This window comes from Cibotium barometz, chromosome 27 (assembly GCF_041138505.1).
Source record: "Cibotium barometz isolate CiBa-2024 chromosome 27, ASM4113850v1, whole genome shotgun sequence".
NCBI lineage: Eukaryota > Viridiplantae > Streptophyta > Polypodiopsida > Cyatheales > Cibotiaceae > Cibotium > Cibotium barometz.
In genome coordinates, this window is record NC_141072.1 from 35,924,280 (window position 1) to 35,943,990 (window position 19,711).

Consider the following 19,711-nt stretch of genomic DNA (forward strand, 5'->3'; position numbering starts at 1 on the left):
TGGATTCGAATAGAAATTTCCCTCCCTACAAAAGTGTAGGTGTGTTTAATGCATTCCGGTGTGAAAAGTGACTATCAAGTGTAAGTAGAGTACATTTTGACATGAGAAGGAAGAGTTTTTGGATTTAGAAAAAAGAAATAACCTATTTTTCAACGTAACGTTGCCTTCTTCCTGATTGGATGCGTTCCTTTTTCTCTCTCTACTAAAAGGCCCTACAGATGACCTCCAAAATGTTTTAATGTGAACGGCAGAGATCATTGCCATGTATCTTGATCGAGATTTATAATGGTTGATATCGCATCGCAATATCTCGATCGAGATATCTCAAAGGTTAAGATATATCAACAATCGAGATCACATTTTCGTATCCTCTCGTTCAAGATACATGGATGATCAAGATCTCAATATAAAGTATGTCGTCTCAAGATATTTTAATGGTCAAGATTATGAGAGGCATGTCTGCATTGCATGGCATCATAGTATATGCTAAATATGGATCTAAGTGGGTAGTTACGCATATGTCGATCAATATTCCTTGTGGCATTGATGTGGATCCCAATTGGCTACATATCTCAATTCAGATATCCAAGTGGCAATGGTGTGTTTTAGTGACATGGACCTTGATCGAGATACGTGAGCCCTTCCGAGGCTGCTGGCTGCTGGTGTGGTGACGGTTAGGATCTCGATCGAGATATTGAGCTATTGGCTCATGAGAACACATGACAAGCTATGAGTAATGTTCATATCTTGATCGAGATACCCTACCCATGACTTTTGCTTCTTACAGAGCGATGTCCTATTTCCCTTGAATTGACTGAAATTGATCACCCTTACCATGCATCCGCCCCCTAAGGTAAAAATCTCTCCTCATTTTGATTAGTTTAGAAAAAGGCTTTTTTTCTGACAAACACAATGAGAGGCACCCCAAGTCAAGAGTAGAAGATGTAGCATTGATGAGTAAAGCCAATGTAGCCTGATGTGAAGTAAGCAATGTGATGCACTGACATTCATGTGTGCACATGCACATATGCTAACACACGGATATATATGTGTGCAATGTGATGCAGTGACATTCATGTGTGCACATGCACACATGCTAACAGACGGAATGTGTGTGTGTGTACATACACATACACGCACATATGCATATATATACATATATGTATATCTATATATACGTGTAGAGGGGAGAGAGAGAGAGAGAGAGAGAGGTGAGAACAACTACTTCTTGTATGTTAGAGCCATGCAAAAAGAGAAAGGCAAAGAGCACGCACATCCAAATTTTCTAAACTTTACCCTAATAAAATCAATGGTATAATAGGTGCATACATCGAGGTTACTACTCTTTAAAAGGGGCTAAATACAATAAATGAATATAAACTCTTGCTCAAAAAAACTCATAATATCAATAAATATTTTTTCTTTAAGCTATTTCTTGAGTGTTTTAGCATATAACTGTTGATTAGAAGTGCACATGTTTAATCCTTGGTCATCATACTATCATAGATACTAGATTTATAAATGGTAAATCTATTCTACCAACTCCTCAAGGCATGCACCTCAATATTAAAATTAATCGAGGTTACATAAACTCAATCTCACTTGCATCAGCAGATGAAACAAAACAAAATCAATATCTTAATATGCCACTTGTGTTCCTTTGCAAACAAGTTTGAAAAATAGTATAAATCATAGGAAAGTCATGGTGTGAATACAATGTACAATATAGTCTCACTAGCTAACCTATCTTTTTACTTTGTTTAACATTAGTAAATTTAAACAATGTATAAGGTCCTAAAATGCTAAGAAGTGTAATCATTGGTGGTCTTTAATTTAAGAAATGTCAAAGGAAAGAAGGTGGGGAATAGCTAGAAGTTTATGAGGATTGAAAGTCATTAAAGGTGATTTTTTAAAGTTGTGGATTAAAAAGATTAAACAAATTTTCATCCTAGTATACTTTTAAATTCCAATCTATGCTTGCAGTTTACTCCTTTATTACATATATTTTAATAATTCTGGTTTTTCACATTTATTGATTTGAGTATATGTGCAAAGGAATCAAAGCTATTATTCTCTTTCAAATGTTATATGAGCCTTTTTCTCTTGGTATCTTGATTTTCTTTGATGTGTTTGCCTTGCAAACTAAAGGTCTGTTAAAAGGCATGTTTCTTTCTCAATTTTGCTAATCTAGAACATGTCATCTATTTTCCAATGGAAAAGAATTATTGTTGTTGTTGTTGTTGTTGTTTTTTAAGAGGGGGAGAAAGAGATCTTGAACATGCTATTTAACTTCCTATGAAAGACAATTGACCTACTAGCTTTAAGAGAGAGAGAGAGAGAGAGAGAGAGAGAGAGAGAGAGAGAGAGAAAACATTATTTATCTTCCAATGGAAGACAATTGTCCTATTATCTTAAAATGAGAGAAAAAGAGCAACGTCAAGTTGATGTGACTTCAAAAGCTACAAGATCAAATATCCTCCTTTTTGGCTTTTCTTTACAAAAGGAAGGAGTTTGTGGTAAATTGGTTTCCAAAAAAAGGAAGGAGTTTGTGGTAAATTGGTTTCCAAAAAAAGGTTTTCATGAAATGGGCATTATAAAACAATTTACGACTTTTAGGAAATAGATGTTTTGTGGAACTTAATGGTCATTTGGTAAATCAACATCGTCTTGATTTTGAAAAAGAAAACAATGGAAAGGACATCATTATATAATGGGGATATACATGTGTGTGTGTGTGTGTACATATACATGTATATGCATACACACACTGTTAAGGTTCACCCTAACCCTCCTTGAAACACATCCAAAAAGAGCTTACCTAGTGAACTGCAACTGTCGTGTGAGGATCTTTCCAATGGCTGACTCGTAACCCTCGAGGTCTCCAAGCTCTACAACTCCTTGAGAAGCAATTCCACGGTCTCCCACGAGCATTGTCACACTGCCGCGTTGCACTATGGGTCCTCGTCCCTCCTCTCACCTCACTTAACTCACACACACTCACTAGCATGGATTAGGGAGAGAGATTAGCAACAAGAGGATTAGCAAGAGCAACACTCAATTGCACAATGGGAGAGTATATTGTATTATGAGAGAAATTCACTTATATAAATGGCCATAAGTGTTCACACTCACTTAAACTATGGCCAGCCGGGCACTCTAGGCTCATAAGAGGCCTAATGCTATTAGAATGACTACTCTCATAATATATCCATGAAGTACATCACTTAGGACTTCATCCTAACTTGCTACCACACGCTCTTGAAGTGGGAATTGCCATAAATACTCCGTCACACCATTACGGGTGCCCGTCCAACAACAAGTTGTAGCTTTGGACACTATTGCTTGATATCTTGAATGTATGACCCTTTGGTGTATCTATCGTGACTCCTTGATGTAAGATAATGGAGGTAGCTCTTGTTAAACCTAGAATTGGATTAACATTCCCCCCTTCCTGATGATGATGACAATCGCGTCTCGTGATCGTGTTGACTTTTGTGTGGGGAGAATGAACAAGCTTTGTTGATGGCTTTGATGTTGAATGATGTTCAATGGTTTGTGTTCCTCTGGAAGAAATAAGAAAGGCTAGTTAATGAATGAAGAGGTTAGTGGTGTATTGAGAATTCCTAACGGGGTGGGGGGTTTTTGCGAATGATTGCATTTTTATATTTGTATGAGCTGGGTTTTTTTTGGCTTACTTTGTATTTTGCAATCATTGACAAGGTTACATGTGATTTTTGTTAGTGGAGACACTAAGAGATATTAATAATGGGAGAGAAGAGAGAGAAGGATCCAGAGGAACGTAGACTTAACCATCAGAACGAGATGGTGATTCTCAGTTCCTCATTTGATTCATTGAAGCGACATTCATCATTTGAAGTAATTGTGTTGTGATGATGTCTCTTTGTGTGGTAGGATTCTTGTCAAATGTTGTTGAGTAGGACCTGATCCTGTCTTCTTCTGCCCATGTGCTTTTTATGTTTTTATGTATATTTAAGTGCTCTTAGAGGTAAATTTTTATGAAGTACAAGAATTGAGTCATATAGACTCTTATTGAACTGCTATGTCGTGTTGAAGTAGCCACTTGTTTGGCGAGGATTAAAAGAATTACGTCGACTTGGGAGGCTAACATAGAGATCTTCACTAGGGATGGAAAATCATTGAGTTGTGAAGATTGTGGCGTCTTTTGGAGAGGTTTGTAATTTGAAAGAAAATTCCAAGCAATGGGTTGTACCATTGACCAGGCTTCCGCCCACCATGGCCCCCCCATCCAAAGATGTACCTAGGAGTTGTTGATGGTGAGGCATTGGTACAAATGTTCTCCAGTGTATGAGTATGGATTCGTACTCATGGAGTAGCTACTACATTAATCTAGCCAAAAGAATAGTAAGCAATCAGCTTAACAAATATATAGTGGCATTGTGTGATATGGCTTAATCCATGATGAGACTTAAATCGTGAAAGTGTAGGTTCTTAAGCCTTGAGATGGACTCCTTGAATTTGCAAATTTTGACCTCAATTTTTTTTATTTTTTATTTTTCCACGTGAATTGCTAAGATGTGAAACACTAAGGCGTGAAAGACTAGACGTGAATGTACAGACGTGAAAGACTAGACGTGAATATACAGATGTGAAACTCATGGCGTGAAAGTGCAAATATGAAAGTCATGACGTGAATCTGTAGACGTGAAAGTCATGACGTGAAATAGCAGATGTGAAAGTCATGATGTGAAATAGCAGACGTGAAAGTCATGACGTGAAATAGCAGACGTGAATGTCACATGTGACGTGAAAGAGTAGACGCGAAAGTGTACACGTGAAAGTCATGACGTGAATCTGCAGACGTGAAAGTCATGACGTGAAATAGCAGACGTGAAAGTCATGATGTGAAATAGCAAACGTGAAAGTCAAAACGTGAAATAGCAAACGTGAAAGTCATGATGTGAAATAGCAGACTGACATGGGTCGTGACTTTACAACTGTGTTTGCACTTGCATAGGATGGATCATGTATCATTTCTAGAGGGGGGACAAGAGCATTGTTATTTTGTTCTTGATGTGCTCCTAAGTCTCCATATTTGATCTTGAATTTGTTGCTGAAATGATGTCGAGGTAGTAGGGAAGACTGCTCATTGTTTGCTTGAACAGACAAGCTCTTGTGTTGATGCTGGATGCACGAGATTGGTTGAGGGATTTGCTTGTTGTTTCTTGGGCCTCCATTCTTGAACTATAGGTGAAGTTGTTGGGGTTGAAGTCGGTGGTGAGGTTTTCTTCACATTGTGCGATTTTGGCAACCATATGATGGAATTACCATCATAGTATCATTGTTGTTGAAGCACCAGCACAGGTACCCATTTTTTATGAACACTGTAATTTGGTGGCAGATGTGCTTGGTGTTGAGGCTTCCTTCTTTGTGCAAGCTTAGGAGACTTTGTGATGCGCTTGGGGATCCAAGATTTGGTATTTCTTTGGTAGTACCCTTGTGCTTGCAGTAAGGTTTTTGGTACCCACACTTGTTGCATTGGTGGAGTTCTTTGAGAAACTCGCATAGGATTTAGTGGACGGTGTTATGAGAAGTACTTTTCTTCTTCCTTGGCTTTCGCGTGCTACGCTGATGAAGAGGTTTTGACTATCGAGGCACCCAAATTTGATTGGCACCTTCATAGTAGCCTTGAGCTACAAGTAGCTGCTTTTCCACCCACATTTTGATACTATAAAGATATCCTGATTGTGGTTGTCATGGTGGTGGAGTTTTCTTTTGGGGTGATGTGGAAGGTTTGGCGCCCTCCTTGACTTTGGTTGGCACTGAGGCTGCAGGTTTGAGACCCATTGGCATTGTTGATGATGAGGTTAGAGTCTCTTGTGGAGTGGTTTTTGATGACGAGGCCTTTGAGCATGTGGTTGTCTCCTTTCGATGAAGACGCATAGGAGCCGGGGCCTTTCCTTTGAGTTCCCTGTTAGAGTTAGATGGTTGGACTCTGGGAAATTCTTCAGGAATAGCTGCTAATTGCGAGGTTTTGGCATCGAACTTTGTAGGTGAGAATGGGGTTGATGGAGTAGAGGCTTTATCGGAGTTGGTTGTTGACGCAGATGGTAGGTCATTGAACTTCGTAGGTGAGAATGGGGTTGATGGAGTAGAGGCTTTATCAGAGTTGGCTATTGACGCAAATGGTAGGTCATTGTGTAGAGGGGATTTTGTGGAAGAGGCTTGTATCCTTTTGCGTTTAGCATCATAGATATACATTAAAGTTGGATCTTCTTCCTCGCAGTATGGTACTATCAACTTTTTGTCGTTGACCATCATGATGACTCTTATCGCTGCAAAGCACAGTGGTGCTTGGGCAGCAGCCCATTTATGGCCCAAGATTAAATCTGCTTCCAACACATACTCAACCACAAAAAACTTGCAAGTGAGGGGGTCAGTTTCAATATACATTGTATGTTCAAAGTACCTTAGACATGGCATGATCAAGTCTCGTGTAACGGTAATCCTTTCAGGATGTGTCATGAATGAGTGTTGGTTGACCTAACAAATCCCATAGCTCGAGGGTCATGAGATTGTGTTCTCGTTTTGGATAAAGCTGTGCTTGAGCTGTGGTGATTTCATTTGAAATTTTCAATCCAACCAAAATCCTAGGAATCTTTTCACTAAGATATGTTGGAAGTTCCAGCTCCTGCTGTAAGGTTTCTTCCTCCCGTAATAGCAATTGTACATTGCATGCAGGAGTGTTCAAGGTGACTGTTTGCATGGATTCATCTAGTGAATACAACGATTCACTTATCCAAGGTCCGCCAATGATGGCATCATACTCAAGGGAATCTAGGGTGACATGAAATGTAAATTCCATATCGCCACCATCAATTGTTCGAGTAGTGTATCTAAAGTAACCTGGAACTTCAATGTTTTGTTCATTGGTTCCTTTTGCAAGACCATTGCTTGTCGGGGAGAGTTCAAGTTATCCCAATGACACCCAAGTGTCTATTGTCACATGATGTTATGACTTGCTCGAGGGCTAATCAATGCACGCTTGTCTGTTTTGTGCACGGGAGGTTTTGAGTCCATCGTGGTGGATGAAGCAGGACACTTTTTAGTATCATGGTCAAAGGCTTTACAATAGATGCAGTATAGAAAAATAGGTGCCTTGTATGCACAATGAGGATTGGGATGGTTGTAGTGATTGCATTCAACACAAGGCATTTCCCTCGTCACTTTTATAGGTATTAAGGATATTCGGTTTTGAAGGTTTACATCCTCTCTTATAGATGTTGGTTGTAAGGTATCTGTAAGATTTTAAGTAAGGCTGCATAGAATTTTGGAAATATCAATTCCAAGATCGATCTTTCTTTTGCCATTACTTCACTTGGTTTAGATGAGAAACATCTCGTAGCATAATCTTCTAGTATGTTGTCATCTAAACATATTGCTTCTTTGCATTATTGATCGAATGTTTTCGGATTGGTTACAATGATCAAGTTGTGTAAGCTGTTATTCTTCAAGCCCATCATGAAACATCTCCTCAATTAAGCATTGTTTAATTTTTCCCATGACTCACAACGTCAGTCCAAGAGTTTTATCCGAAGGATAAAATCTCTAATGGATTCAATTGGCTGACGTTCAATTGAATAGAGTTCTGTTGTTGCACTCCACCGATCACCTTGTCTGGAAAAGCCATGTATAAAGGCTGATTTCAAAGTTCTGAAGTTGGTCTTGATCATCGGCATCAATGCGATGAACCATTGACTAGCTTTTTCCTCTAAGCATAAGTTCAACGCATGTACCTTGGTGGGGCAGTTGGGATTTCCAAAGGCTTCACATCTCTGTTCAAACATTTGAATGAATTGAACGAGGTCTGTTGTTCCGTCATATTTGCCCATAATTTTGGAACCGTATTTTTGTATGAGTCATTAAGGCCGTATGTGAGTGCTCTTGTTAGAAGAGACTCACTGAGTTCTTGGGCCACCCCTCTTCCTAGACTAGTTAGTATGTCCAAGGTGTGGGCATCCAGGAAAGAGTTGGTATTTATAGGATTTACGGGATTGTTAGGCAAAGGACCAAAGCCTAGTGGAATCAGAGTGACAGGGGATGTAAAACCCGATGACACGCTTGTTATATGCATGGTCAATGGCATGGGGAGGTGAATTAGCGGCATGGATCTCAATAGCTCAAAGATGTCAGCCATTGGGTTCAGTCCTTGAGTAATTGCAGGCAATCCCTCTATTGTGGCCATGTCAGAGTGCCTAAATGTTCCTTAATGAGCAATCATAGTTTTTTTTTTGCTTTTTATACTTTCCCACAACCCGTTATTACAGCCTCAAGAAGCTTGGTGTACTCTTCATTGGATCAAACGGGTGTCCATTTGCCCTAATTAGCTTAGGCACTATACGCACGTAAACGACCTTAGATATTTTTCTGAAAAAAGTGTATGCTAGGAACTTCCTAGATGGAAGAGGAGGTTCTAAAACCTATTCTCCACCATCAGTCTCAAGACGAAAAATTTTCTCGACAATTTAATCCCTGTTTTGCAGCACGTTTTTGAGGGTGTTCTAAAAAGAAATTTTGAAAAACTCTGTACGAGGGAGTTGTAGTATTTTTGGAGTACTACAACTTTGTTTCCCTGATTCGTCTGTGATTTTGTCTTTTAGACCCTTAAAAAGTAGCCCGAATATGGCTCGTCATCGTTTTTGCACTGTTTTTTAACAATTTTTCGTGGTTTTTGGGCTGTTTTTTGCCTCGATTTTCAAGTCGAATTTTGAGGCTGTGGGTCAAAGGCCAAAATGATCGATTTTAACTTCGGACAACCAAGTCCAAAGTCGAAGAGCTCGATGTCAGCTTTTCGATGAGCCCTAGAGCGCCTTCATCGAATATACGGTTTAGGAGATACGGGCCTCCAAACAAGGGTGGTTTCCAGAGTCTTTTTTTAATGCGCGTGAACTTCTATTTCACACCGTGAAACATTTCACGCGTGAACCGGACTTCACGTGAAAATTAAATTTCGATTTTTTTTCTTTTTTTTGTTGCATGAACTTCTGTTTCACGCCGTGAAACACTTTTCATGCGTGAACGTCTGCTTCACGTGCAAATTAAATTTTGATTTTTTTGGGTTTTTTTTTTGCCGCGTGAACTTCTGTTTCACGCCGTGAAACACTCTTCACGCGTAAACCGGACTTCACGTGAAAATTAAATTTTGATTTTTTTTTCGTCGGATTTCAATTCACGTGAGATTTCCGTTCACGTTATTTTTCCGTTCACGTGAGATTTTTCCGTTCACGTGAGATTTCCGTTCACGTCATTTTTCCGTTCACGTGAGATTTCCATTCACGTGGGATTTTATTTTTTTTAATTTTTATTTTTATTTTCACGTCTTACGCCGTGAAACACTCTTCACACGTGAACCGGATCCGCTTCACGTGGGATTAAATTTTGATTTTTATTTATTTATTTTTTTGGAGTCTAGTGGGTGGGAAATACGAATTTCTCTTTTTTGGGGGGAAATATTTTTTGAATTAAGAATGAAAGGGATATGGGCATTTTTCCAAAAAAAGGTAAATGGAATAAAAAAAGTCAACCCTTTAATGACACACCTTACACCCTTCATAAATGACCCCCATAATGGACAAATTAACAACTCATGAGCATCTTCTCATTGAATGCTCATTAGTTTTAATGAGTTATGTAAAAAGGTGATTAAAGATTAATCCAATATTAATCCTTTCACTAATCTTTTTCTCTTTTACACTAATCAAAGACTCTAATTAACCACTAATCCCTAATTAATTCACATAATTGAGCACATCATTGGATAGAGCAAGGAGAAACTAATCTATGTGCATCAACAATTGTATAAATTAATCTAAATTAGAGGGTTAATTAGACTCTTAATTATAGTCTCCTTTTTAAGGCAAAATTAAGCAGAGAGTCAAATATCTCCAATTGATCAAACAATTGATGTGATTATGTGTTTTGATGCATTTAGATGCTCTCAAAATACTCAAAACCCTAATTTCGACTACTCCTATGATCAATTTAGACCCCAATTAACATATTTTCTAATTTTTTAGCCTCTGAACAAGATTAATCACCCTTAATGACAAAAACCAGTCCATTAAGAGAAATTAGTCAAATTCAAGAGTTTTTTGATGGTTTTAAGAAATTTTTTAGGAGATTAAGCTACTCTTAATGGTTGCTAACACTCTAATCCAAACAATTTTAACAAAAAACACACAATTAAACTAAAATTAATGATCTTAGATCTATGTTTAAACTAAACAGAGCTAACATACACTAAGAAATGCATTCTCTTGTATTGTTTGATGCAATGGATGAAACCTAAGCCTAATACAAATTATGTGCAAGCCCTAAGAACATGAAAAACCACAAAAACAATAACAAAAACAACAAATTAATCTAAAAATTAAGCAAAAAGTATTCTTTTCAAAAACTAAAAAGGGAGCTATTCTACACCAAATCTCACACTAATCACCATCAAATCCACATCTTTTTCATGGAAAACCACTAATCAAGATAATGGGCAATGGGTTATGCATAGATTAGAGACAAAACGATGGAAAAAGCCAAGGGATGGCTCCTCCAACAACGGTGCCAAAAATTTTAAGGCTCACCCTAATCCTCCTTGAAACACATCCAAAAAGAGCTTACCTAATGAACCGCAAATTGTCGTGAGGATCTTTCCAATGGCCGAGCTCATAACCCTCGAGGTCTCCAAGCTTTACAACTCCTTGAGAAGCAATTCCACCGCATCTCCCGCGAGTGTTGTCACATTGCCGCGTTGCACTATGGGTCCTCGTCCCTCCTCTCACCTCACTTCACTCACACATACTAGTATGCATTAGGGAGAGAGATTAGCAAGAGGATTAGCAAGAGCAAGACTCAATTGCACAATGGGAGAGTATGTTGTATTATGAGAGAAATTCATTTATATACATGGCCATAAGGGTTCACACTCACTTAAACTATGGTCGGCCAGGCACTTTAGGCTCATAAGAGGTCTAATTCTATTACAATGACTACTCTCATAATATATCGATGAAGTACATCATTTAGGACTTCATTCTAACTTGCTACCACAAGCTCTTGAAGCGGAAATTGCCATAAATACTCCGTTACACCATTACGGGCGCCCGTCCAAGTTGTAGCTTTGGACACTATTGCTTGATATCTTGAATGTATTACCCTTTGGTGTATCTATTGTGACTCCTTGATGTAAGATAATGGCGATAGCTCTTGTTAATCCTAGAATTAAAACACACACACATACGTGTATATATATATATATATATATATACATATATATATGTACACATACATATATATATGTATGTATATATATATATACATATATATATGTACACATACATATATGCATACATGCATACATATACATATATACATACATATATGCATACATACATACACATACATATATATGTGCATACACATATATACATATATACATGTGATATATATATATTACATATATACACATACATATATGTGTGCATACACATATATACATATATGTGGGCATGCACATATATACATATATACATGTGATATATATATATATATATATATATATATATATATATATATCACATGTATATACATATATACATGTGATATATATATATATATATATATATATATATATATATATATATATATATATATATATCACATGTATATATGTATATATGTGCATGCCCACATATATGTATATATGTGTATGCACACATATATGTATGTGTATGTATGTATATATGTATATGTATGCATGTATGCATATATGTATGTGTATATGTATGCATGCATGCATGTATGTATGTATATATATATATGTATATGTATATGAATATATATATATATATATATATATATATATATATATATATCACATGTGTGTTTGTATGTATGTATATATACATGTGTGTATATATATACACACACATATACATGAGTATGTATGTATGTGTATATGTTTATGCACACATATATGTATATGTATATGTATGTATGTATATATGTATATGTATATATAGTACATCTGTGTGTGTATGTGCATATATGTGAGGACTAGGGGGAGAGAGAGAGAGAGAGAGAGAGAGAGGAGGTGTAGTGGGGGGGGTGGGAGGATATATATATATCTATCTATATGTTTGTATGTATGTGTAAGCACACATACATACATACATATAGATAGATAGATATATATATATATGTCAAATAAACACACATACATACATACACATACACATACACATATACATATATATGTGTATCTATGTGTGTGTGTGTGTGTGCGCGCGTATGTATATATGCATGTGTGTGTGTGTGTGTGTACGTGTGCATGTATATGTGCATATTTGTGTGTGTATATGTATGTATATATATATATATATATATATATATATATATATATATATATGCATATATGTATGTATGTGTGTGTGTGTGTGTGTGTATGTATGTATATATGTAAATTTATGAGCATATAAATATACTGCACTGGATATTACCAAAAAAAAAGTATGTATGTATATATGTATATATATATTTATATATGTATATATATGTGTGAATGTATAGTGTGTGTGTGTGTGTGGGGATATATATATATATATATATATATATATATACATACATACATACATACATACATACATACATACATACATACATATATATATATGTATGTATGTATGTATGTATGTGTATATCTATATATGTATATATATAAATATATGCATACATGTGTGTACATATATACATATATATGTGTATGTTTATACATATGTATATATGTATATACACACACACATGTGTGTGTGTGTGTGTGTGTGTGTGGTGTGCTGACCTATTGTTAGTACAAGGGATTTTTTATATATTGACATTTCACCAAACCATCAATACCCACGACCTTGCTACATTGCAAGCAGATGAAAATTCCAAAAGGCTCTTGTTAATGCAACTAGGATATCCTAGTTTGGTTCAATTTGTACCTCATTGCACAAGGAGAGGTTAAAAAAAACTAACACTATCATTGGATGAAATTATGAAGGGAACTAGAATGGCTGAGAAGGAGTGGTCTGAGAACCCTTCTATTGTGATGCAAAGGTTCTATTATTAGCATGGGTGTAAACTCCACAATGCCCTTCTCTTTAAACAAAAGAGGCACCCTAGCATTTCAAGTTCATCATCCACCGCGCCATCTCCTCTTGGTATTGGATGTGTTCTAGTCCCCTCCTCACTTAGAAAGGAGGAAGCTCAAGTCTTGGTAGCTAATTTAGGATATTTTCTTTTAGCCTAGCCTCTTTCTACATTGAGCCTAGTCTCTCCCAACAAGTAGGATATAGGATGTGTCTTTTGGAAAGCTTACTAGGGCTACAATAGTTCATGAATGATGATGGGTCTGGGTCATAATAATTTAGGGTAGGATTTGTTTCCTTAATCTCTCTTGTATATAATCCATATTACTTGTTGATAGTGCTTAATTAAATTTGTAATTCTAAAAGTTTTCTTAAACCCACTTTGATTATTTAATGCATCAAATAATCCCTTGCAAATATAATGCACTAGCATCAGGTCACATGGAAATCGGGAAGCTTCTCTTCTTAGGTATTGCTACACTAGCTTTTGGTTATTAGCTTGCGTGATCCTAGTTTAAATGTAACTGAATGAAATCCACTGTCATGTAACTGAATGAAATCCACTGTCATGTAATATGGTTTTGCACGTCTCCAAAAAAACAAGAAAACCATTACTTAGCCATTACCTAATAGTGTCCAATATGTCTATGCATTCCTTTCCCCCACATAAAGACTTAGTCAAATTTCGGTTGAGTGGATCACTTCTTGAATATAGTGCCACAATAAATGAATTCGCAAAAGTTGTCTTTGAAAGGGGAGGCCTTAAGTGTTAATGAATGATAAAAGTAAATCCCAAGATTTATAGAATATTTGTTATTACTTTGATTCTAGAAAAGATAGGCATTTTTTATTATGTTGGGAACTTTAATTTCTCGACCTAATGAAAGTGTGCATGTATTTGATCCCTTTCTTTAATTTATAGACCCCGTGAAAGTGTGCATGTATTTGATCAATTTCTTTTGCTTTCTTTAGTTTTTTTAACATCATGTAAGGTTCTCTCTCATTTATTATGTAATAAGGAAATGCTTGAGCATATGTGTGAGCATTGAGAGAGAGAGAGAGAGAGAGAGAGAGAGAGAAGAAGAAGAAGAAGAAAACTATATTAATGTATGAAGAAGGCCAAAATGACCTATGAGACACATGAATATATATTGTATAGACTATAACGGTCGTAAAACAAATCTAAGGTTTGGCATAATAATAAAACACATTCTACGAATCAACAAGTAAATAAATGTTGCCACTATCACCTTCTAGTCCTACCTTCCAATTTTGCACTACGGTGATATGTCCTATGGTGATCTTAAGCATGAGTGCATTTCTTTGCCAGCCTCTTTGCCAACCTTTGAACTACTCACTAGCATATGCTCCCGTTGTTCAATTGCCAACAGGTTCATATGCTCCATGTGCCTTTAGCATGTCGTGGAGTTGTCTCTGTACCCTTGTTATTGTGGCTATGCAAGTAATGGGTTGCTCTATTTTGGAAGCTACTTTGGTGTTTGAGCATTTTTGGATGCGTGCTCTAACAATGCCGCGCTTGGACACTGGGGTTGACCATAGATGGTCGGATGGTTTAAATTATTTGTCTCATTGAAGATTTTGCTATTTTTGTGAATGCACAAGTTGTATTTTCTTACATCCTCTATTCTTGCTTGAATGTACTGTTAGGTGAGGTGGGAAATGGGCATTGAAAATCGGCTCTATTTTTAGTTATGTTCACTAGATTTATAGGAGAAATTTTTTGAAATGAGAATAAAGTATCTTATCGAATCAACATAAGCAAACAGAAAAAATTTAAAAATATAATTATTTATGATAAATATCAAAGAAAATCTTAACATGCCATTCCAAAAAATGGATTACAAGAACAGCGGCATGGGAAGAAAGTATTCTAGTCAAAAAGCGTAAAATGTTCGACTTAGATTTTCAAAAAGTATTATCAAAGAAAAGTTATAAAATTTGAAGGTTTTCCTTCTACACACTCAAATTTTGCAAGTTTTGAGACCTTTAAAGAGGTACTTTTTAAAGTTGAAAGTTGCCATTACACTTAATCCGGGTTTTTTTTTTTGGTCATACCAAGGAGCCTTTAGTGACTACGGTCCAATGAAATTTCGATCTACTTCATGAATCATGTTCCACCACCCAGGGATGTTCCCTTGTCCATATCCCTATCCGGAAAAGTATGTGACCTTTAACGGGCCAGAAGTTGGTGCGTATTAATGGCCGCTCCCAAAAGATCAGACGTGTGAACGTCCTCTACGTGAATCTTGTCTTGCAAAACCAATCCCTTTTATCGTTATCTTTGTTGGGTGTAAATAATAATGATGTATCCACCTAACGATTGGTTTCTACAAAAATAAGGGATAAGGCCTTGTTAACGTGGGATCTAATCAGCCACGTCACACATTGGAAGTGTTTTTTTTTTTGGGCAATTTGCAGTCTACTTCCAAGTTGCCGCATGTGATGTGGCTGCCAAATGCAGAGTGTACACTGTCCACGTGTCCACAGTATTTCAAAGCACACTGGTTGACTGCAACCTTAGTTAGAAATATTATTTAATGCCCCGTTTTTATATTCAAAATTTCACTCCGCTTTTGAAAACCCCGTTTATTTATATATTATATATTCATTATTCAAATTTTGAAAAATGAGCGATGTTACCGATGCATTATTTAGTCGGCCACGACTAGTTCTTCCTAAAGAAGGTTCTTGAGCTTCACCGCCCATGTATGGGCGGGGAGTACATGGGCGGGGAGATTGCCTGCCCATGGATTATGGGCGGGCAGGAGGGCTATGTGTAATGGGCCTTATACCATACACGTCCACAGCAGTCAACCCACGCCTCCCCCCCAACCAACGATAGGATTTGAAGGGCACCCAAATCTTTCATATGACAGACACCTAAAAATTTTGCCCTTCTTTCAAGAAGAACAAATTTCTACAATGCCCGTCTAATGACAGATGAATAAAAAATTTTCCTATCGAAAGATCATCGTGATGCTTGAGTCATGTACAAATAGATACAAAGCATTTTGTATTGTGTTTACAAGATTTTATTTTAAGATCGTTATCAGTTATCAATTGCATAATACTTATTGACATTTAAAAGCATATCCATATTTATCTATATAAGAAAAAGTTATAAATTTATGGTACTAACACAGAAGATCGTACAATCATCATCTCATGGTAACTTTTATCACTACATTTATCCAAAGTAAATTTATTTGAATTCATATAAACAACTTACATCATAAGAGAGATTTTCATGATAACTTTAAATGAATTAGACAAGATCTTCACTTCATACAATATTTAAATCACTTCATCTCACCTTAATCTAAAAATCTTCAACAAAATCTTCACATTAAGCCCTTGAATATGCAAATTGAATAATGTATACAAGGCCAATATAATAGAAAGCAAATAAAAACCCAGGGGAAAAACCCCTCTTAAAGAGGGTAAAAAGTGCCCTGGAACCTAAAAATCCAAAATGCATAAGAAGGAAACTTCAAATTCAAGCTTCTCGCATAGAAGTGGTCTCCATGGATCTTGATCTTCTACTCTTCATAGCTTTCCAAGCTTCAAAACATTCATCCCAAAGCATGTCTTCAGGGTTGTCTACCTTGGGAGTATTCAATCCCACAAACATCACCAATCCCAACATATCAAGGGATAACCTATTCCGAAACTTGTCCTTGATTTTATTCATCTTTGAGAAACCTCTCTCACATGCTACAGATGAAAGAGGTAACAAAAGCAAGGCTCTCCAAAGCTTCATAGTCCATGGAAAAGAGATTTCCCATTCTTCATGATTACAACACTCTTGCCAAGCAGTATGCATATTCTTTTGCTTAAAACAATTTCGCATCCGTGAGACAAAAGATCTACGCTCTCCTTTGCATTCAACCTCATTCATGAAAGAGCCAGATTCCTTTCCAAAGTGCTTGCAAAGAGTTTCCAACCATAGTCGTGAGGCATCATCAAGCTTTTCTAAATCTTCATTATAGTCTCTTGGAGTAAAATACTTCACAGCTTCAAACAACTCAAAATCAACCTTAAAACGATTCCATAAAGCATCCACTAAACTTCTAACATAAGTAGTAGCCATCATTACTAAATTCTCAATCACTATATGTAGAGTTTCATATGCATTCACAATATCTCCTTCACACATAGGCCCCAAGTGTAAGACATGTGAGTGTATTTTGCCAGCACTATCTGTAAAACTCACCACCCCATTTTGTCCATGAGCCATGGTCAAAAAAGCATGTGTGTGTTTTGTATCAAAGCCAAATACTCGACCCAAGAAAGACATTTGAAGTGTCTCTACAACAGACTTTAGATGACTTCCAATAGCAGAAATATCTGGATGCTCCTCTTGGAGCTTGCAATTGAGCACATTTAATTCTCCAAGCACATCGGCAAAGAAATTCAAAAGAAATTGCACCTTATAGTTTGTCAATGATGCATATAACTCACTATCTTCATGCTTCAATGCTGTCAACAAAGCTGGCATCAGACGCACCACTCTAACCATGACTTGACCTCGAGACAACCACCTTACATCGTGCATCTTTAACAATTTCAATTTTCCATGTCTACCAAGATTGAATGCCTTTACAACTTCTGCAAGAGCTGCATGTCTCTTTGCCGATCTACAAACCCACTCAAAGAGCTTTTTTGCAATCTTATCCACAAACTTGAACTCTTTGAACACTTTAAATGTATCTCCAGCTGCAAGTGACTCCCTATGAGCAACACAATGAAAGCTCAAAAGATGTGGAATATTTTGCTTCAACCTTGCAACCACACCATTTGCTGAGCCTGTCATGACACTTGCACCATCGGTAGCAATACCAATCATCTTGTGCAAAGGCAACTCCATTTTGGCCAAAAAGTCAAGCAAAGTTTTACTTAAGGCCTCTGCATCACCATTTTCGATTGGCAAGAGTTCCACAAAGCATGTACATATTGGGCCATTTCCACAATTTTGCATGTACGTGATGTAAACAATCATGTATTGTTTTGTACTAATATCAGTACTCTCATCGATTTGAATAGAGTAAAAAGGACTCTCAACAATGTCCTTCTTTAATCTATTCCAATATACATGTATGATTGCCTTGGCAAATTCCTTTCCTGCATCTTTACTAGTGTACGTAGAGTACTCACTAGTAATTGGCATATTAGGTGTGCGCAAAAATCTTTGAAAGTTGCATTGGTGTGGAAACTCTTCAAGAGGTAAATTTCTTTTGAGTACATACCACATACTTTGCATGACCGTGACAATCCTATCCTTCTCATCATCTGTCATAATCGCAATATGCTTCTCAATGGGAAGTGTTGAGCGTCTCTCATGTTCTTCCCACATAGCCTTTGCCTGTATATGCTCTTTAGAGAGACTATGCTCATCTAAGGCACTCCTTTGTTTAGTTGTAGCACCTTGAGGTTGAGCATAAGGATTCCTTTTGTGTGCATAGGTACACCACCTGCATTTGAGCCTCTCTTTTCCATCAGGCCCATCAATAGGGAAAACCCATGTATGCGGAATTTTCCAACTTTCCAAGAAAATCTGCTCATACTTTTTTTTCTCTTTTGTGGCTTCTTGTGCAGCCACAACTTGACTAGAAGTGGCAGCATTACGTTGATCACTTGTTACATTAGTAACTAGACCATGAAGCCCAAGAGATTGCTCAAGGGTTTTCTGTTTTTTGCTTTTTTCAGGTCGACCAAGTGGCGCCATATTCTGTTTATAACAATAAATAATAATGTGATTTGAAATGCTGTGAAGTTTTCAAGATACTACTATAAATCTCATATCTTTTTCTATCCTTAGTCTATAATGTAGGCAGTGTTCTTTGAATAAATACATTATTAAGCTTCATGCTTAGTATGCCAACGATTTCATGTCTTGTGCAAGTAGTCATAGAATTCACAAGTAAAGATAATGCGTGAAAAGAAGACCAACCTTTAGATCTTGGAGATAATGTGGTGGTTGTAATCAATGTCGTCTCAAGACTTGATGACTCTTGAATTCCTTGGATGATGTCTTTGGTCCATATAGATTGTGTTCACTATTTGAAAGACTTAGAACTAGAAGTTAGTTTACTCCAGATGATGCCGTGGATGAAGCCTGATTGTGTCCTGCAAAGCATGAAACCCAAGTTTGAGAGAGGGCGACTTTCAAGTTTCTACCATGCAGGCGACTTAGGCGAGAGAGAGAGAAAGAAGGCTGTTTGCATGTGGCCGTTCAACAGATAAAGTGTTCATTGGGCGTGCATGAGAAATGAAGAGAAAGAAAGCTGCTGTGAAAAGCCCACTAATAGTACCTTGTACATCTCCAAGCCTGACACCATCCAAGTACATCACACTCAGCACATAAGCAGTGGCAAGGCAGTTTAGCCCCAGATTCCAGAATCTTGAACAGTGCAAAAAACAACCCCCATGGTCGCCCATGATGCAAAACAATTGGCACTACTAAGCAGCCCTCAAAACTAGAAAGACAAAGGATGCTTCCACTAGACAGCAGGCCCCGTCTCAAGACAGCA

General features: G+C 37.0%; 1 protein-coding gene across 1 annotated transcript; it reads right to left on the bottom strand.

The window, feature by feature from the left end:
• Positions 1-16,647: 16,647 nt before the first annotated feature.
• Positions 16,648-18,441, bottom strand: LOC147623339 (uncharacterized). Its single transcript, XM_086821843.1, has one exon. It carries the CDS (start codon positions 18,439-18,441, stop codon positions 16,678-16,680), a length of 1,764 nt encoding a protein of 587 aa, XP_086677969.1. The 3' UTR covers positions 16,648-16,677.
• Positions 18,442-19,711: the final 1,270 nt, after the last annotated feature.

Coding starts and splice junctions, on each gene's coding strand:
- LOC147623339 (XM_086821843.1), bottom strand. CDS start 18,441: ATGCAAAGTATGTGGTATGTACTCAAAAGAAATTTACCTCTTGAAGAG.